This window comes from Balaenoptera musculus, chromosome 3, assembly GCF_009873245.2.
Source record: "Balaenoptera musculus isolate JJ_BM4_2016_0621 chromosome 3, mBalMus1.pri.v3, whole genome shotgun sequence".
In the NCBI taxonomy this organism is placed as follows: Eukaryota; Metazoa; Chordata; class Mammalia; order Artiodactyla; family Balaenopteridae; genus Balaenoptera; species Balaenoptera musculus.
The window spans coordinates 159033380-159054161 of NC_045787.1; the positions used below are offsets into that span (position 1 = coordinate 159033380).

The 20782-nt window shown below is 50.5% G+C and overlaps 2 protein-coding genes across 3 annotated transcripts; both read left to right on the plus strand.

Moving 5' to 3' along the window:
- Positions 1-4450: 4450 nt before the first annotated feature.
- Positions 4451-8171, plus strand: NXNL1 (nucleoredoxin like 1). Its single transcript, XM_036848724.1, has 2 exons — positions 4451-5061; positions 7853-8171. The coding sequence occupies exons 1-2, from the start codon at positions 4736-4738 to the stop codon at positions 8169-8171; spliced, it is 645 nt and encodes a 214-aa protein (XP_036704619.1). The 5' UTR covers positions 4451-4735.
- Positions 8172-13055: 4884 nt separating this feature from the next.
- On the plus strand, positions 13056-20223 carry TMEM221 (transmembrane protein 221). Of its 2 annotated transcripts, XM_036848934.1 has the most exons (4): positions 13056-13578; positions 15845-15930; positions 18767-18997; positions 19653-20223. In XM_036848934.1, exons 1-4 carry the CDS (start codon positions 13259-13261, stop codon positions 19712-19714), a joined length of 699 nt encoding a protein of 232 aa, XP_036704829.1. In that variant the 5' UTR covers positions 13056-13258; the 3' UTR covers positions 19715-20223. The 2 variants fall into 2 exon arrangements, with proteins under 2 accessions (XP_036704829.1, XP_036704828.1); XM_036848933.1 differs by lacking the exon at positions 19653-20223 and having other exon boundaries at positions 13259-13578; positions 18767-19236.
- The last annotated feature ends 559 nt before the right edge of the window (positions 20224-20782 follow it).

Here is a 20782-nt window from a genome sequence, read left to right on the forward strand (position 1 = left end):
CAACAGCCTCATTCCCTCTGAAAGTTCCAGGGACCCTTCCCTGCCTCGTCCAACTTCTGGTGGCTCCAGGCATTCCTTGACTTCTGGCCATATCACTCCAATCTCTGCCTCTATCTTCACATGGCCTTCTCCCTGTGTGTCTGTGTCCTCTCCTCTTCTGCCTCTTATAAGGACACTTGTCATTGGATTTAGGACCTACCTAGATAATCCAGGATGATCTCATCTTGAGATCCTTAATTTAATTACATCTGCAAAGACTCTTTTCCAAATAAGGTCACAGTCACAGGTTCTGGGGGTTAGGGCTTGGATATATCTCTTTAAGGGCCACCAGTCAACCCAATATAAGCAGGGTAACCAGTTAGAGCGGTGATTATCATCTAGGGGGCAATCCTGCTCCTTTGGACACTTGGTGACACCTGGAGACATTTTTATTTGTTACAACATGGGACCAGGTGTGGTGGGGATAGGGGTGTTATGGCATCTAGTGAGTAGAGGCTAGGGATACTGCTAAATGTTCTGCCATGTTCAGGACAGCCCCACACCACAGAGAATGACCTGGCCCCAACTGCAAGGGGGCTACAGTTTGGAAATTCTGGGATAGCTGAAAGGCCCAGTTAAGTTGGAATGGACTCTGCAGCCTGACAGACATCATTTGCTGGGTGACTTCTCCCAGGCTCTGTGCTTCACCTGTAAAAGGGAGTAAAACCATACAGACCTTGTAGGGCTGTTCTGAGCACACAAGCCTGGCACCTATGTTGACCTGAAAAATAAAACAGTTATTTTACCAGCAAAGATGGGTTTATGGGGAAATAGCATGGAATTGCAATTCAGGACAAGCAACCCACAGCAAAAACCATAGACAAGTCCAACAACAACAACGACAACAAAAAGGAGAGGAACGTTATTTTATAAAGAAAAAGGAGGGGACTTCCCTGGTGGCGCAGTGGTTAAGAATCCACCTGCCAATGCAGGGGACACGGGTTCGAGCCCTGGTCCGGGAATATCCCACATGCTGCGGAGCAACTAAGCCCGTGTGCCGCAACTACTGAGCCTGTGCTCTAGAGCCCACGAGCCACAACTACTGAGCCCGTGTGCCTAGAGCCTGTGCTCCACAACAGGAGAAGCCACCGCAATGAGAAGCCCACCCACCGCAACGAAGAGTAGCCCCCACTCGCCGCAAGCAGAGAAAGCCCGCACGCAGCAACAAAGACCCAAAGCAGCCAAAAATAAATAAAAATTAAAATTTAAAAAAAAATTTACTTAAAAAGAAAAAGGAGGAAGTTGAGAGGCATTGTTTGGAAGGAAAATCCACTGGAGAAAAGTGAGTGTTCAGGGTGATGAGAGTTTCTCATTGGCTGAGTTCCTGGGATAGTTGATTTCTTGTAGGAGATGCAATGTACATCCTTTCTTTTGGTGCCTGTAATTGGTGATTCCTTCCTATTGATGATTCTTCTGTTGGGGCCTGTAATTGACAGTTCTTCCTGTAATTGACCTTGAGTAATACTGCATGAGCGCTCCCCCTCTGGCCTCCCAACTCCATTTTTGTGAGGTTTCCCTTTATTTTCGTACCTTGTAAACATCTTAGAAGAGTTCTCCACTGTTGAGATAATTTTGCTCTCAGTAATCTCTTGAATTCACAATAATTTGGGACTTCCCATGGTTCTGGCAGAGAGAGGAAAATCTAACCAGGAAATTTTAAACGGAATTGAAACCGCACACCTCAGATGGGACTCCAACCCACAATCTCTGGCAGATGGGACTTGAACCCACAATCTCCCAGCTGAAACTTCACGCCTGGTCTCAGGGCTTACTGAAGTTCCAGTTCTTGTGTCTTGGTGCAGAGAGAATTCAACGAGAGGCAAAGTAATAGGTAAGAAGTGGGTTTTTTGTGTTTTTTTTTTTGGCTGCGCCAGTCTTTGTTGCAGCATCCATGTGGGATCTAGTTCCCCGACCAGGGATCAAACCCAGGCCCCTTGCATTGGGAGTGCGGAGTCTTACCCACTGGACCACCAGGGAAGTCCCAAGAAGTGGATTTAATAGTATAGGACTCTTGTGAAGGATACAAGCAGGCAGGCAAGAGAGCTCTGCTGTCCTGAGAACAAAGGGGGCTACATCTTCCTAATCAAAGAAAAAGCAGGGAGGGAAGAAGACCCCCTTCTTCCTCATTCTTGGGTAGATGTCAAGGCTTACCTCATTAGCTGCTCCTTTAAGCTTGTGTGGTCTAACTGGGACTGTCATAGCGCTACTTAAATCATATGTATTGGGTTGGCCAAACAGTTCGTTCGGGTCTTTCCATAGCCTCTTACAGAAAAACCAGAACGAACTTTTTGGCCAACCCAATGTATTAGTAAAAAGGTGGTAACATATACTAAAATATGGTAATTCATCTCAGATTTCAGTGTAATGTCACCTTTCTCCTAGTTTCTTTCACCTTTCCCCCATATTCTTCTGTAAGCTACCTGCAGGTATGCCGTTTTTCGGGGCAGGTTATGTTACAGAGCTCACAAAGCCAAATGCAGGTCTTGTATCCATTTTTTCCATGGTAGTGGCCCAAGTAAGTCTGTTTAGTTTCAAAATGTTCTGATTGTTGTTTAGCTGCCAGATGACCTGGGCATTTCCTGGTTGGTGTCTAGTTGATGGTGATCTCCTGAAGTCCCTCTCTTATCTATCTTCCCCTAGTGGGATTTCTAGCTGTGTAAGTATCTTACTCTATCCCTATCAGAATGAAAGGCGGACCCATCAGGGATGGGCCCAGTCACAAAGCCTTGACAAGGTAGGTTAAACTCTTGAGGATGAGGATTTTGTGGTTTTCTTTTTCATTGTTTAAAGCCAATACTAAGTTTCTTTCTGTCTCTCACGTCTCCCTAGGTCCAGAAAAGTCCTCAAGACCTGGTGTTCTGGTTACCTACTGCTGTATAACAAATCACCCCAAACTGAGTGGCTTCATACAAGGCTAATCAACTATTTCTCAGGATCCCATGGGTTGCCTGTGAGACAGGCTGGGACCTGGGACCTGGGACCTTTTGCTGCAGTGCTTGCACCTGGACAACAGTCTCCTCAAGCAACAAGATATTAATATAAAGAAACTATAAGGGACTAAAAAGAACTGCTTGCACGCACAGTTGGGGCAAACTATGGACAACAAGATACAAAAAGATCAAACAACCTCAACTGCCACTTCTGAAGAGCTGGGAGCAAAAGCAGGGTACTGCGCATGCGCCCTGCACACAACCCCACCAGAGGGGTGGGCAAACAACCTAAGCCACCCCTCCGGCCCAGCCCCTGGACACACCCCTCCCCTCACCCCATATAAGGAACCAGCTCGCCTCGCTTCAGCAAGCAAGCCAACGAGGGAAACTGTTACTTGTTCTGCAAGTAGGGGCCTGCAGCAGGGGCCCCAATAAAGCCTTGCGTGAACTTCTTGTCTGGCCTCTGATCAATTTCTATTGATTAAGGAGGCCAAGAACCCTGGTCGGTAACACCTGGGCGGTCCCTCTGCTGGTCTCACCTGGCACAGTCGCTGTGCTACATTCTGTCAGTGGCTGGGCTGGAAGATCACATGTGTGGCAGTTGGTGCTAGCTGTTGGCTGGGCATCTAGCTCTTTTCCATGTGGCCTCTCAAACAATAGGCTAGAACGGGTCGCAGGTCAAATCCTGCTCACTGTGGGCTAAGAATGGTTTTTACATTTTTAAACGGTTGAAAACAAAAATCGAAAGATTGATGTCTCACGACATATGAAAATCCTACGAAATTCAAATTTCAGTGTCTGTACATAGAGTTTTATTGGAACCCAGACACATAAATGAATTTACATATTGTCTAGAGATGCTTTTGCACAATAAGAGAATTCAAAGTTGTAGCAGAGACTCTATGGCCTAAAATGTCAAAAACATTTACTCCCTGGCCCTTTACATAAAAAGTTTGCCAACCTCTGGGCTAGATCAGCTTCCTTACATGGGGGCGTCTGGAGGCCACATTCCAAAAGAGTGAAAGTGGGAGGTGAGAATAAGGCTTATCCTGCGAACTCACACCTTCCACCACATTCTGTCGGTCAAAGCAAGTTAGGAGCCAACCTGGCTTCAAGGAGAGGAGAACTAGTTCCCAGCGCTTGGTGGGAGAGGGCTGCAAAATATTGTGACCATGATTTTCACCCTTACTCACCATGGAATCTTAAGGTGGGCTGTTCAGACAGAACTCAGGAGGGAGAAGGGAAGAAAAAAAAGTTTATTCTTATTAATTTCTAACTGGAATTTAGCATGTTTTCTCATGTCCTATCAAAGCAGATATTGGCCAGCTCTGTGACTTTGTCACCTGTGTAAATCAAAGATAATTTCACAGGACATCCTGGTCATGGCAGGCGGACACCTTGAAATATCATTTATGCTCACATCGACTTAGAACAGTTATTAATTAGTCGAGCCCTGTGATTTAGGATTACCGAATGCATTCATGAACAGGCACGTATCTTTTTACATCACAATTTAACAAAATATTTTCACACCAGTATGTCAGTCTGTTTTTTTAATGCCTTAGCAGCTGTCTGCTGAGACAGGCCCATGAGCAGCTGGTCCCCTGCCCTCAGAGGCAGCAAAGAATCAGGTCGAGGTTAGGCAGATTAGCGAGGTTCTAAACTGGCCTCCTAAGAATTCCTAATCCTGCGACAGCAGCCAGCCAGCGGGCTCGGGGTCACACAAGGTCCTTGCGCCCTGTCCCCAGCACCCAGCCAGGGTTGCCATGGCCTGCCTGTTCTCTGGCCGTGTCCTGATCCGAAACAACAGTGACCAGGATGAGCTGGACACGGAGGCTGAGCTCAGCCGCCGGCTGGAAAACCGACTGGTGCTGCTGTTCTTTGGTGCCGGCTCATGCCCGAAGTGCCAGGCCTTTGCACCCATCCTCAGGGACTTCTTTGTGCAGCTCACGGATGAGTTCTACGTGTTGCGGGCAGCCCAGCTGGCCCTGGTGTACGTGTCCCAGGACTCGACAGAGGAGCAGCAGGACCTGTTCCTCAGGGACATGCCCAAGAAGTGGCTCTTCTTGCCCTTCGAGGATGACCTGAGGAGGTGAGGTGAGAGGAGAGGTCAGGGAGGGCTTCCTGGAGGAGGGGCTGTTTCTGCTGAAAGTGAAGTATTTGTTTACTGACGTATCTGTTCCATTTGAAGTTGATGAGCACCCTCTGTGGGCCAATCAGAACAGAGAATTGGGGGGGAGGGGCGGGGGAGGGGTACATATGCCCATTTCCATCCAGCTCCCTGGGGAGTTTACAACCTGGGAAGGGGGGAGCACAGACGTGAAACAAAGACTCAAACACTCAAATAAATACATAATAACGAACTGCAGTAGTTCCCAAGGACAAAGGGAGGATGTCATGTGGAAATATCATGGGGAGACCTTGCTGAGATTTGGGGGTCAGGGGATGCTTCCCAGAGGAAATGGCTTTAAAGAGAGACACCCCCCACACCCCCACCAAGGACAAGGAGGATAGGAGGGTAAAGAGTGAGGAAAGGGAAGGGATTCCAGGCAGAGGACATAACCCAGACAAAGGCTCGGAGGATTTCAGAGAAAGAACAGCCAATTCAGGGAACAGTAATACCAGGAGTAAGAAGGCAGCATGTGGAGCAGCGCCCCAAATGCCACCTAATGAATGTGGATGTGATCCTCAGAGTAGCTGGGAGCCATGGAGGGCACTGGAGCTGAGCGAGGTGGTTGAGTTCAAGCTGTCCAAGGAGCTGCCCAATAAACAGTGTGATCGTTTGTGGCTATTTGCAAACTTTCCCCTTTTCAACAGTGAGACTTTCATTCTTTTTATTTATTTATTTTATAAATTTATTTATATTTTATTTACTTATTTTTGGCTGTGTTGGGTTTTTGTGGCTGTGCGCGGGTTTTCTCTAGCTGCAGCGAGCAGGGGGCTACTCTTTGTTTTAGTGCCCGGGCTTCTCATTGCGGTGGCTTCTCTTGTGTTGGAGCACGGGCTCTAGGTGCGTGGGCTTCACTAGTTGTGGCATGCAGGCTCAGTAGTTGTGTCTCGCGGGCTCTAGAGCACAGGCTCAGTAGTTGTGGCGCACGGGCTTAGCTGCTCCGTGGCATATGGGATCTTCTCGGACCAGGGCTTGAACCCATGTCCCCTGCATTGGTAGGCAGATTCTTAACCACTGTGCCACCAGGGAAGTCCCTCATTCTTTTTAAACCCCAATTTTTCAATATGAAAAGTTTCCTGCAAGCCATGTGGCATGGCTAAAGGAAAAAAAAAAGAAGAGAAAAATTTCAAAGATACCAAAAAGTTGGAAGGAGCACACAATGAAACCCTTGGGCATTTTTGCCATTTGCTTTATCTCCATGCACGCGGAGTTTGTGCTGAACCATTTCAAAGTGAGTTGCAGACTTTGTGACATTTTACTGATGTCATCAATTTTGTTACAAAACTTAGAAGTTTCTGGTCATGGAGACCTTCATCCCTACCCAACATTATCAGAGTTGGCACACTTGCTCACTCCCACAGCCTTCTGCAGCTGAGGAGGTTCTTTTCCCCAAATGGTGAACATTTCCCTCCCCTGGGGGAAGAAATGCCAGCTGTAAGGGCATCATAGCCAAACATTGACCTTGTCTGAGGCAGGGTCCTCTCAACAAAACCTTCACCCAGGCAAGTATCCAGACAGAGTGAGCGAGTCCCCACCCCCCACCCCTCCCACACACAGGGTTGCCAGATAAAATACAGGACACCCAGTTGAGTATAAATTTCATGTAAACAATGAAGAATTTTGAGTATAACTATGTCCCACATAATGCAGGGACATACTTATAAAAAGTTATTTGTTGTTTACATGAAGTTCAAATTCATTCACACAGGGTGTCCTGTATTTCTAGTTGCTAAGTCTGGCAACCTACTCCTGTGGGATTTTGCAAGTATCAATACTATGTGTCTCTGTATGGAGGCCACCCAAGAACCCCGTGGGTGGAAGGTAAGAATCATGGGTGATGGGCCCAGGCTAGTAGCCTACTTGACTCCATGATGACTGTGTGGGGTTTTGGCCTAGATGGGAGATTTGGTCTGGGAGGTCTCCTGTGGATGGCTTTTCACTGGCGCTCTCTCATACAGAAAACAAAATCAAAAACTCCTTACCATGGCCCTGCGGGGCCTTTATGATCAATGCTGCACTCCAATCTCCCTCTGACCTTCAGGCTTTTGCACCAGCTGTGCACTCTGCATGGGAAAACTTTCCCCAGTTCTCCCCTTCCTCTTCCTGCAGATTTCAGCTCCAGGGTCACCTCCTTAGAGAGATCCTCTCTGACCATAAGTCCTTTACCCAGTTTAGTATCTCTTTATGGAATCTGTCAGTATTTGTTCATTCATCCCACACACATTTCCTGAGCATCTACTCTGTGCCCGGCACTGTTTCAGGCACTGGGGACACTCGTGAATAGGGACAGAAATCCGTGCCCTAGTGAAGCTACTTTCTATTGTGGGAGAAAATGACAAACAGGAGAAATAAACTATGCAGTGTGTTGGATGCTGAGAGCCACGCATCAGCAGAGAGGAAGAGAGGCGTTGAAATTTAAGGTTAGGTGTCTGCAGCATACAGGGTCTTAATCCGCAGATGTCTGGGGAGAGTGCTCCAGGCAGAGGACATGACCAGTGCAAAGGCCCTGTGGTGGGAGCATGTCTGGGGTGTTGGAGCCAAAGCCCGGAGGCCAGTGTGGCCTGGCCTGTTCTGGTTCCTGGGCACCCCCAGAGGCCGGCATGGGACAGTGCACACAGAAGGCGCTCAGTAAGTACTGGGAGGAGGGATGTGGGGCTCCTCAGCATAGGGTCAAGGACGAGGGTCCGACCGGACTGACCCGCCCGCTCCGCAGGGACCTCGGGCGCCGGTTCTCCGTGGAGCGCCTGCCGGCGGTCGTGGTGCTCAAGCCGAGTGGGGACGTGCTCACGCTCGACGCGGCCGACGAGATCCGGCGCCTGGGCCCTGCCTGCTTCGCCAACTGGCAAGAGGCGGCTGAGGTGCTGGACCGCAGCTTCCTGCTGCCAGAGGACCTGGAAGACCCCGCGCCGCGGAGCCTCACCGAACCACTGCGCCGCTGCAAGTACCGAGTGGACCCGGCTGCGCGGGGCGTACGAGGCCGGGGTAGAGGGGGCGGCCCCAGGCAGGAGGGCGGGGCCGTGGGGCTGTTCTGACCCCTGGAGGCGTGGACCGGACTGGGGGTTCTATGATGAAACTCCCAAGAGGAGGGCGGGGGCGGGGCCGGGGCGGAAGCGGGCTGTTCTGATCCCTTTGGTGGGAGAGAAGAGAGGGGCGTGTCTATGAGGAGTCCTTCCCCCTCCCTAGCGTGGGTGGGGCTAGGGGGTGGGGGTCTGTTCTGAATCCCCCGGTAGGAGAGAACAGACAGACAGGGGCGAGTCTGTGATAAGCCCTCATCCCCCCCCACCACCTCCCGGTAGTGGGCGGGACCGGGGGGCTGTCCTGAGCCCCCAAGGTGGAAGGCTGACGGGTAGAGCAAGCAGAATCTCTGATGAGCCCCAGCGGGGCGGGAAGTGGGGGCGGGGTGAGGGGAGGGGACCGTTCTGAGTTCAGGCCAGGAGGAGGGAGGGGACGTAGCGTCAGGCCGGAGCCGCGGGCTGGGGGGGCGGTCTCTATTCTGAGCCCAGCCCGAGGAGCAGAGGGGCGGTGAGGGTGGAGCTGCTCTGAGCTCCCCGGATGCAGAGTAAAGGCCGAGACGTGGGGAGCAGGAAGGGTCTTTTTGAGGCCCACCCTCCACACCCTCAGGATTGAGCGAGAGCGAGGGGCTGTGTAATGAGATAACGGGGGAGAAGCAGGGCGGGACCTGAGCTAGTCAGTTCGGACGCCCCCACCCCCTCCACAGGTGGAGGGTGAGACCTAGCGCAGGGCCGATGACGGAGGTTTCTATGTGAGGCCCCCCTCCACCCCCCCACCCCTCGCCCAGGACCTGGCAGGCCCAGGACCTGTCTTGGTTCTCCAGCGGCATGTCTGAGCCTTCCAGGCCGGGGTGGTGAAGCAGGGAGACCTTTTCAAGGGCCTCTAGAAATATTTTTAAGACTTGGGGAGGTGGGGTGGTTACAGGTTCCAGAATGGGAAAATGCAAACTAAAATCAAATGATCGTGCTGAGAACGCTCGGCCCACCGTGCACTAAATGCGTTGTTCACATGCTTCATGCGCAAAACTACAGCAATCCTTTAACAACAGATTTGTAGTTTGCACGGGATGCGGTTCAATATTTGGTGCCGTGTGCGCTGGGTCCAGGACCTTCAGCGAGGGCTCAGAGTCTCCCTGTCCCTGGTGAACCCTGGGGATTCACGAGGGAGACAGCAGAATATAGAAATCAAAAACTCTAGTCTGGAGCCCCTTCCCGGCTGTGTGACTGTAGGACAGTCACCTTCCCTTTCTAAGCCTCCTTTCTTTCCTCTGGAAAATGACAATAAGACAAGGTCCTACCTGGCAGGTCAGCCAAGGACCTAGAGCCGAAGCTCGCTCTGCGCACGAACCTCTTCATTTTGCCTCTGGCGCCGCCTGGCGGCGATATGGGGAGGTGCGTCCTCGGGGCGGGGCCAAACATGCAAATGAGGTGCAATCCACACCTGTTCCCAGTCTCCGGAAAGGGTGTGCTAGGAGGGCGGTGCGACTCCGGGATTTGGGAGGCCCTAGAGGCCTAGGGACTGGACAAGTGCCTAATTTCTTGCTCACCCCTAACCCCCAATCTCCAGGTGAGGAAATTGAGGCTCAGGTCGGTGATGCCACCTGCTCTGGTTCCAGACACATCTTGCCCTTCGTGGACCTTAATTAGGCCTATCTGTGAAATGGTTGTGTTAAACCCTGTGTGGTAATGGCTCTTAAATTCTTAGGTCGCTGGCTCACTGACAGCCTTTAAAAGAAGTTAAAAAACATCCTTCCCGAGAGCAAACCACAGGACACACAACCCATCAATATCTTTACTATTATTTCAGCCAGCACGGAAAGAGAGTGGCCAAGTTTTGCCACCTGGGCAGTGAGGTAGGGAAGTCCGCTCCCTGTCCTGTCAGGCTGTGTGATGTGGGCAGGTCACTGGCCCTCTCTGAGTCTCCCTACTGGTAGATAGGGATCAAACCTCCCATCCCCATCTCTACTCCTGCTTGTCACAGCTAAGGTGAGGAAGGGACAGCTTGGCGCCTGGCCAAGGCAGACAAGATCACTCTCAGAGTGTCACCTACAGAGTGTTGCCAACTTGCAGGGTTAAATTTCCAAATTGAAGCCAGACACCTCCAAACCAGAGAGTCACCCGCATATTCAAAGGGGGTGCCAGGTCTTGGTATCTGTGACACTACCCCCCAGCTTCCATCAAATAATTGTGACGTCTAAGAGAGGGCTGTAATGACCTTTGGCCATGGCATGGAATTGTCCCTTTATTTGGCTGGTTTAGCCTGTGTTTTCACCTCCTCCCCAGAAGGGCAAGCTGGACCTGCCTTTGTCACCACTGGGTTCCCAGAGCCAGGGGGGCACAGGTCCTCATCAATGTTTGTCGAATGAATAAATGCCACTATCTCACTTCTGTGTATCCCCAACACCCAGAACAGAGCAAGGACTCTGTTCCAAACGAATCACTGAGTCCCAGCTATCCCAATGTGAGACTTTTTCTTACCTGTAAAACATGGAAAATTCACTCTAACTTTGGCGATGATGAAAAAGGCTGGGTGTGTTGGGCCAAAGCCTAGTGAATAAATGAATGAATGAACTGATTCCTGTTACAGATGAGGAAGCCCAGAGAGGTTAAGGGATTTACCCAAAGCCACACAGCAAAGGAAGAAGCCACCTGTTGCTGAAGGGTCACCCTGTTCTCTCCCCTGGGGTCATTTTACCCATCAGGCACTGGGCTGAGGGCTCAAGGCCCACAAACGGTTCCCAGAAGACCCCAAAATTTCAAAATCTGAAAAAAAATGACTCCCCAAATTAGAGAAGAGACCTGGAAATTCAAAACCAGTGGGGTCTATAACATTTCTGTGAAGCAATATAAAGCAGTGGGTGGGAGCCAGGCTGTCTGTGTTTGCTGTGTGACCTAGGGAGTTACTCAACCTCTCTGTGTCTCAGTTTCCTCATCTGTAAAGCCTAGGTGATGACTATGCTGTCTTTCAGGCCCAAATGCATTAAGACAGAGCCCTGCTTGCAGGAGGCCATGTCGACCTCGTTCACTCTTATATTCTGGATCTATCAGGAATGCATTAACTTTGAAACCATTTTCAGTTTTGATATTTCAAACTTTGCAAGAATTACAGAGCAGGAGTACAAAGCGATCCGTTCACTCATGCGTGCAACAAGCATTTATTAAGAGCCTACTGTGTGCGAGGCGCAGACCCAGACACAAAGGGGACACAGCAGTGGACACTTGAAGCAGACATTCTGCGGTCTGGAGCAGCCACCCCTCCCCCACTACCGGGCCACACATAGTGGGAAAATGCATATGGTGCGCTGCCAGAGATGCACAGTGCTACAGGAAAGCAAGGAGACAAACAATCTAAATGAGCAAAGGAGATGAAGAGACATTTCTCCAAAGAAGATGCACAAATAGACAACAAGGGCGTGAAAAGACACCCTACTTCAGTGGTTATTATGGAAATGCAAATCGAAATTGCAATGAGATACCCATTCACACCCTGTAGAATGGTTATAAAAAAAAAACAAAAACAGAAAATAACAAGTGTTGGAAGGGAAATGAAGAAATTGGAACCCTGGTGCACTACTGGTGGGAATGTAAAATGGTGCAACTGCTGTGGAAAATAGGCAGTTCCCCAATAAGTTAAATATAGAGTTACCATATAACCCAGCCATTCCACTCTAGGTACAGACCCAAAAGAAATGAAAACAGGACTCAAATAAATCGTTGTATGTGCACGTTCATAGGAGCACTATTCACAATCGACAAAAGGTGGAAACAACCCAAATGTCCATCAACAGATGAATGAGTAAAGTAAATGTGGTCCACCCATACAATGGAATGTTATTCAGCCATAAAAAGGAATGAAGCATGGGCATATATACACTACCAAACATAAAATAGATAGCTAGTGGGAAGTAGCCGCATAGCACAGGGAGATCAGCTCGGTGCTTTGTGACCACCTAGAGGGGTGGGATAGGGAGGGTGGGAGGGAGGGAGATGCAAGAGGGAAGGGGACATTTGTATATGTATAACTGATTCACTTTGTTATAAAGCAGAAACTGACACACCATTGTAAAGCAATTATACTCTAATAAAGATGTTAAAAAAAAAAAAGGAATGAAGCACTGACACGTGCTACAACATGGATGAGCCTTAAAAACCTTATGCTCAGGGAAAAAAGCCAGACACAACAGGCCACATATTGTCTGGTTTTGTTTATATGAAATGTCCAGAAAAGACAAATCCTTGGAGACAGAAAGTAGATTGATTTGTGGTTACCAGGGGCTGAGAGGGAGGAATGAGAAGTGACTGCTAATGGGGGAGGTGGGGGGAATGGAAATTCCAGAACTAGATAGAGGTGATGGTTGCACAACGTTGTGTATGTACTAAATACCACTGAATTGTTCACTTTCTAATGGTTAATTTTATGTCATGTAAATTTCACCTCAATTTTTAAAACTTAAAAACAAATAATATCCCCCAAAATGTGTCGTGGGAAGAACAAAGGCTAGCAGCGAAGGACAGGTGTGCTGCTTGGGGAGGGGATGCAGGAGGGCCTCTCTGAGGTGGCTGACGTTTCTGAAAAGCCTTGAAAGAAGGTGAGCAGAGGGGGACTTTCCAGCCAATTGCCGGATCCGCGGGTAGAGACCACATATCAGAGCGAATTATTTAAAAATTCGTTCAAGTTTCTTTTCTTTCTTAAAAGACAGCAATGAAACAGGTGCTTGGGGCAGCGGGAGGGGAAAATGGGGGCACTTGAATGAGTTTATGGATTTGTGAGGCTCTCTGGATCCCGCCACTGCACCCCTATCCCACGTGGGACCGCCTCCGCCCCTTCTTCGCCCCGCCCCTCGCCGGCCACGCCCCTCCAGAACTCTGAGGCCAAGAGCTGTCGCTCACAGAGAAAGAAAAGACTGTCTCAAGTTTTCCCAGAGCTTTCTCGTCCTCACTGCGACTGGCATCCCGAGCCCTCTGCGGCCCCGACAATATTCAGAAACAACCCCCCTGCGACCCCACCCCCTCTGGACCGCCGAGGGCCCTCGGACGCCCCTCAACTCCCCTGCCCCCTAAAATCTCTTTGATTCCTCAACTGTCCCCTAGGCCCGCAGGACCCCTCCATGGCCAGGTCGTACGGCGGCCGGGTGCTGGCCGCGATGATCCTTTTGGGCATCCCCGCGGCCGTGCTGGCGGCGCTGAGCGCGCAGCTGCTGTTCCAGCTGCAGGCGGGCCGCGCGGAACTTCGAGGACCGCGAATCGACGGGCTGGGCCCGGAGCTGGGCGCCGGCCCTGGGCTGCCGGAGGACGCGGCCGGAGCGCTGCTGCCGCTGGCAGCCGCGCTCGCCGCGCTCGCCCTGGTGCTGGGTCTCACCTGCCTGCTTCTCGCCGCGCTCTGCGGCCACCTGGGCGCCGAGATGGCGCGGGCACCGGGCCCCGGCAGGTAGGAGGACCGGCCCCTCTACGCGGCTGGGGGCTGGACAAGCCCGGGGGAGCCGCTGCCCTTCTCTGGGCCTCAGGTTGGGGGAGAGCTTTCCTTCCTCACCCCCTCCATCCATCTTTCCCTTCCTCCTTTCTTCCATCCCTCCCTCCCTCTCTCTCTCTCCTTCTCTCCATCCATCCCTCCCTCCATCCTATATTTGTTGAAAATTTACAGCAGGTACAACTACAGCTGGGACCCCCTTTTCAAAGATGTGGAAACAGGCTCAGAGAGGGCCTGGGGTCAGTTAGCCCCAGTGTTGATAGTGTTTGTCATTTATGGAACCCTAAGCTCTAGGTTCCCCCCACTTAATGTGGATTAACACAGTGAAGCCCCCTGGGTGGCTGGTGCTGTTATTATCTCCCTTTTTAACAGTGTGTTAAAAAGAGTCTGCTCTCTCTAGGCTGCCAGGATTGGAAGGGGGTGGGCTGGATTTGAACTTGAAGCTGGTAGAGCCAGAACATGTGCCCTGGCCCTGGGTGGGGTTCCTTGTCAGGCACCTGAGCTCGGAGATATGGGCACTGGACAGGGTGGCCGGGGGGTGCATGTGGAGCGAGGAACCTTCCTTGAGCCAAGGACTTGGCTGTCCCACATCTGAGTGTTTCCTTCCAGGACGCTGGGGGAGGGGAGCTGGGATCCTTGTCCAGGATTCCATGGATCTGAGCGGATGGGAAATTCCACCATTTGATCCCATCCGAACTGTGCACCCTCCATCTGATAGTTCAAGGGGTGCTGAAAAGCATGCGTTCTGCCAGTTGACAAATATGTGTTGGGCACCTGCCGGGGGCTGAGCCCAGCATTGGGTATTGGCGACCCAGCAGGAACCAGGAGGACCTGGACCCACCTTCATGGGGACACAGATAATGAAGATACAAAACAGATCAGTAATGTCAAATGATGATGAATGCCGGAAATGGATGAAAATGGGGTGATGTGGTGCAGGAGGACAGGGTGGGGAATGAGATGGGACCATCAGGGGAGGCCTGTGTTGAGACTTGAAGGAGGAAAGGAGGCAGAAGAGCTGGGGGACTGTGATCCAGGCAGAGGGAACAGCATGTGCAAAGGCCCTGGAGCAGGAATGAGCTTAGGGTGTTAGAAGGTGATAGAGGTGATTGGTGTGGCTGGAGGGTACATAAGGAAGATGAGGGCCAGGAAGTGAGAGGTACTGGATTTTTTTTTTTTTTCCTCATCCTGTGGCATGCGTGCTCTTAGTTCCCCAACCAGGGATTGAACTTGCCCCCCCTGCAGTGGAAGCACAGAGTCTTAACCACTGGACCACCAAGGAAGTCCAAGAGGTACTGGATTATATAGCGCTTCCTGTGCTGTGGTGAAGACCTTGGGTTTACTCTGACTGAGAGAGTTGTGAGCCAGGAGGGATGTGATCTGACTTAAGTTTGAAAGAACCCACTCTGGCCACTGTGCAGAAAAGGGGTCAGGAGGGGAGTTGGAAGGCAGACCAGGGAGGAGGCCATTTCCATGGTATTGGTGGGAGGTGAGTGATGATGGAAGCTCTCAGAGCTTCCTTTTCCTGATCTCACAGGACTGGAGAAGGGCATGCACACAGCGGAAGCACTTAGCATGGGGCTGGGCTCAAAACTGAGTCCTCAATCCATGTCAGCTCTTGGGAATCTCTGTTTCTATTGTCACTGATAACAAATTAGCCTCAGTTTTCTCACCCCCAAATAAGCTTATGGTCTTTAAAATAATGGAGGTCAGATGTTTAGCAAGTGTCCGTACACAATAGCTGCTTCATTAGTGTTGGATGTTCGAATGGACTGATGTATATGGATGGGTTTCGGGGGAGGGGAATGGAATGGATAGTGACTGTGGATGGATGAATGGACAGATGGTTGGTTTGCTGGATGGATGGTGACTGGGAGATAGACGATGGATGGATGGGTGGGGGGGATGGATGGATGGATGGATGGATGGATGGATGGATGGCAGATGACAAATGGATGAATGGATAATGACGGATGTTTAAATAAATGGGTGGATGGATGAACAAAGCATGGTTAAATGGATGGATGGCTGTATGGTTGAATAATCGATGGGGATGGATGGATGGTAAAGGATGAATGAGTGGGGGGATAGATGAGTGGATGGCTAGGTCCTCACATAGATCTCCAGTTCCCCAAAGCTGGACCACTCCTCCTACCTCTCCTCCCCAGCCTTATTCCACCAGCTCTGCCTCCTGAGCCCATTTTCTTCCTGCCCCCCTCCCTGCCAGGTCTGACTGGTTTCTCTATGACTGCCGCCTCCTCAGACATGTGGCCCTCGGCCTCTTCTGTTGTGGGGTCTCCGTCTACTTAGCAGGTATGTGCTCAGGATAGAACATGGGGTGTAGGGCCCTGGGTTGGGGTGACCAGGGGTAATAGCCCCACAACTGGGGTCAGCTCCAGAGGCAGCCTGCCTGTTTCACTCTTGGCTCTGACACTTTAGCCCATGGCTGGCATCTGATCCCAGTGGGGATTCCATAAATGGCAGTTGTCTTCATCACACTTCTGATTCATCAGCTTTCTACATTTGGTTTGAATAAAAGTTTCCAAGTCCTTGGTGGTTTCTGGAGATAGTGTTTCATAGGTTGGCCTTAGCAAAAACTGTTTTGGTCACAAATATCTGAATCCAGCTCAAGAAGGGCTTAAGGAAGAAAATACGCTTCATAAACCAGATATGCAATTTTAAATCCCAAAACATGAAGCAGAGTAAAAACTAATAACCTGAGTGCCAGAAGGACACACTGCACTGTCTTTCTTCCTTCCCGACTTATAACTTTTCTTTGATCAACATTCTTTCACCCACACATGCTGGTAAAGGAATCAAATCATCACCTTTCTTAAAGAGACTCCTGACATCTTGTATTTTGTTCTAATCTTGAAAAATATGTTGCTGGTCCTGGAGACTCAGCGCTGAATCATACATAGATCCTTGGCAGCCCTATAAACAACCTGTTTCACTGGAAGAAAAAAAAATCAGCTGACTGAAAAACAAGGGATTTGCTATTACTATTTTTCCTTAGTACCACAATAGAGAAAGAGAAGTTTACAAGATATATTTAAAAGATTTATTTATGAGATATGAGCCTAGGGTTCATTGTGGGAATTTGTATGTACAGTGCAGCGAACTCTGCATAACTCTTGTTGTTTGACTTCATAAAATGCTCTGGATTTTATTAAGTGTGGAACATCCCTGGCGATCCAAAGGTTAAGACTCTGCGCTTCCACTGCAGGGGGCGTGGGTTCATCCCTGGTCAGGGAACTAAGAACTAAGATCCCACGTGTCACGTGGCCAAAAACAAACAAAACAAACAAACAAACAAAAATGCTCTGGATGTGGGTTTTTTAAAAAGGAGAGTGGATGGAGTGACTCGTGTATCTGAAAAGATCAGGGGTTATTGGCCTCAGGTGTGGCTGGATCCAGGCACTCAAATGAGGTCTTCAGAAATGCTTCTCACTTCATCTCATCACCTGCCGTGCCCTGAGAAAGATGCCTGTCTCTGTAAGCGCTTCAACACAATACCTATGATCTCAAGCCTTTTCATAAGCCAACAAAAATGTTGGAGACTTGGAGAATAAAATATTCTTATTCTAAAATACAAGAAAACTCACAAAGGGCAATAAAAGGTAACTATGTCAGCCTCATTAAGCATTAAATTAAGAATTTGTTCAGCTCCCATTTAGATTCTTTTTGAGGATAGGTGACCTCACTCAGCAAGAATTCCTGAGCATGTCCAGCCAATCATTCATTCATTGCTAACCAGAGCCAAAATAATAGTTATAAAGATCTTTCAAAAATGTTTAGAGCAGGGACTTCCCTGGTGGTCCAGTGGCTAAGACTCCGTGCTCCCAATGCAGGGGGCCTGGGTTCGATCCCTGGTCAGGGAACTAGATCCCACATGCTGCAACTAAGAGTTCACATGCCGCAACTAAGACCCAGCACAGCCAAATAAATACATAAATAAAAATATTAAAAAAAAAAAATTTTAGAGCAAAAAAAGTCCTTGGCCTCGCCTTAATATGTCAGACATGATGCATTGTGGCATCTTCAAAAGCAAGAGTACAGAGCTGGAGAAAGCATTAAAACAGCCCACAAAGTGCCAAGAAGTCCTCCATCAGCTCTGGGCTTCTCTCCTACCAATTTCCTAATGGCTGCAGTTAGAAAATAACCCTGTCCTCATAGGCCAAGCAAAGGTCCCAGGGCTGACTCTGATTGGCTGAGCTTGGGTCATGTGATAGCCATGCACCAATCACTATAATCAGGGGAAGCAGTGCTCTGATTGGCCTAGGACCATACATGTCACTGATGCCAGAGTGGTGGGTCAGTCCTTCTAGATCAGTGACCAGGGTAGGGGTAGGGACTGGACCAGCACTTCTCAATGGGGGCTGATTCTGCCCCTGAGGGAACATTTGGCAATCAACATCTGGAGACATTTTTGGTTGTCACGATAGGGCAGGGGGAGGGTACTACTGGTATCTGGTGGATAGAAGCTGCTAAATGTCCTACAATGCACAGGACAGTTCCCACCAAAAAGAATGGTGGTGCCAACTGGACATCGGACAGGGCAACAGAGAACCAGTACAGGTCCTCAAAGCCAGGTCGCCAACTGTCTTTTTTGTTTTTTAAGATTTATTTTTTAAATTTTATTTATTTATTTTGGCTGCGCTGGCTCTTAGTTGCGGCATGTGGGATCTTTTTAGTTGCGGCATGAGGGATTTTTAGTTGCGGCTCCTTAGTTGTGGGATGCATGTGGAATCTAGTTCCCTGACCAGAGGTGCAACCCAGGGTCCTCTGCATTGGGAGGGCGGAGTCTTACCCACCGGACCACCAGGGAAGTCCCCGCCAACTGTCTTGTTGTTCAGATCAGCAAACTGAGGCCAGAGAGAGACTGTGATTCACTCAAGGTCAATCACAGGGATTCAGAAAGCCTGAGATCTGAGTTGTTTCAATCGTGGTGAAGTACAGATAACACACAATTTACCATTTTATAGTAAAACAGATGTGATGATGATGTATTTGTCGGGTGTGAAAGGGTTCGATGAGTTAGTCTATGTGCCTATCATAATGTACAATTTTCTATAACTGCTCTCCATTTGGGGGAGCTCTCCCAGGGGTTGGAGAACAAACATTGAATGAGAGCCGTTTCCTTCCCCAGCACTGTCCATCTACGCCCTGCTTCTCTTCGAGATCGAGACGGGTGCAGCAGCTGCCTCCATCCTTGGCTTGGGTGCTCTGGTCCTGGTGGCGGCGCTGACCCACACTCTACTCCGGGCCGCCCGGGCCACCCGCCGTGGCCTCCATGAGCTGTCCCCACCGCACTTTGAAGACGACCCTGTCTGCCCTGCTGAAGTCTCCAAGGCCAGCCCCAGGGCTCAGCCCCAGCAGGGTACCCATCACTGGACCCCCTACTCATCCTGCCCAAAACCTGGGGACTCCCTCAGATCCATGGTTACTGCCACAGCACCTGCAGCCATAGGGGGAGGCCGGGAGGGCAGCCTGCCTGCATCTCGCATGCACCGGACGCTGTCTGCCACTGAGGGGCACTGGGAAGAGGTCACGCATGAGATGCGCAGCATCCTGAGCCACAGGCCAGGGGGTTCGGGGAAGGACTCCACTCTCGTGTGAGCCCAAAGATCAAGGATAGAGACCTAGTGTCAGGCAGCAGGAAGAGGACTCTTGTAGAGATAGCTCCAGGCTCAACCACAGTAGCAGTATAACTTGATTTCTCTCTCAGTTCACAGCATCCCTGACTTGTGTCCTCAAGGTTGCCTCATGGCACAAAATGGCTGCCAGGGCTCCAACCTTTGCCTCCTCACTCAGAGAGAAAGGCAGAGGCCAGGACTTCTCAGGAGATTTTGGAAGTTTTCCTGGGAGGCCTTCTGCTTATACCCCATTGGCCAGAACAGAGTCATGTGGCCACACTTCAATACAGAGGAGACAAGGAAATGTAGCTGCCCAGAATGAATAAGATTCTGTTATAGGCAGGAGGGGAGGGGAGAGCTCAGGCAGCGTTTCTCTAAACATCTCCGTCCATTTTACAGATGAGGAAACCGAGGCCCAGAGAGGGGCAGTGACTCACCAAGGGTCCCACGGCCAGTATTGAGCATCAGAGCCAGGATTCGAACCCGGGTCCTGTAACCCCCATGCTGCTGATAGTGCAAGTCTCAGACTCTGCGACTCCTTCCAGGCTGTGAGCGTTTGAAACCTGTGTGTGCGGAGCTCAGAGCAGCCCAGGGCCATGGGCGCACCTGGAGGCCTGGACCCAGACTCCTGGCTGTGGGCCTGTGGTTGAGGGCTTCACCGCTCTGTGTCTCAGTTTCCTGGTCTGTAAAATGGGAACGGAAGCGGTCCCTCTTCCTAAGGCTCCCGTGAGACTCCGTGTGAGCCATTCTGGGGGCCTGTGCATAGCAGGTCCTCAAGGCTTGTCAACCTGTGCTTCTGTCAGTCGGGGTGCCTGGTGGCAGGAAAAGGTGGGTTGATGGCCAGTTTCTGGGACTCTTGGAACTGACAGAGCTTGGAATGGATAACTCAGAGCCTCAGGGGGTCTCTGGAGGCCCTGGTCCCACCCCCGTCCTGCACAACCTGAAAATAAACTCCATGTCACTATTTCCATGTCATCTGAGCCATATCCAAACATGCTGCGTGGCCAAGTGCAGACCCAGGATGAGGGGTAGAGTGAAAGGAGTGGGGGTGGAAAGGGCAGGAGTCAGGGGACAGAGAGTGTGCCCCTTGTAGAGCCAAGTCTGGGGCCCATGCCCCACAAATCTTCATGCATATACATTTCACAGGTTGTGGGGATGGCCTGGTCCCTGCCCCAACCCCAAATGGACAAATGTCCCCAGCAGTCTCCCAACCCATCCCTTCCTGGGCCACACAGGGACTCAGGGGCGGAGGAAGCTCAGCCACACAGTGGCTTGAAGTCCCCCAGGACCCATCTCCATGGGCAGAGAGGTGGCAGCACCCAGCAGGGAGGCTGGTCCCCAAACCTGACCTTGGATAAGGATTCTGATGATCAGGTACAGAGTTGGGTGCCCCATTGGCCTGGATCACCTCCTTCCTGAGCCCCTGGGAGGCTACACAGACCTCCTCCTCCCATATGGCACCTGTCACAGGGGGTGCCCAGGAAGCACAGGCTCTTGGTGAGCATGAAAATATCAATGAAGAGGATCAA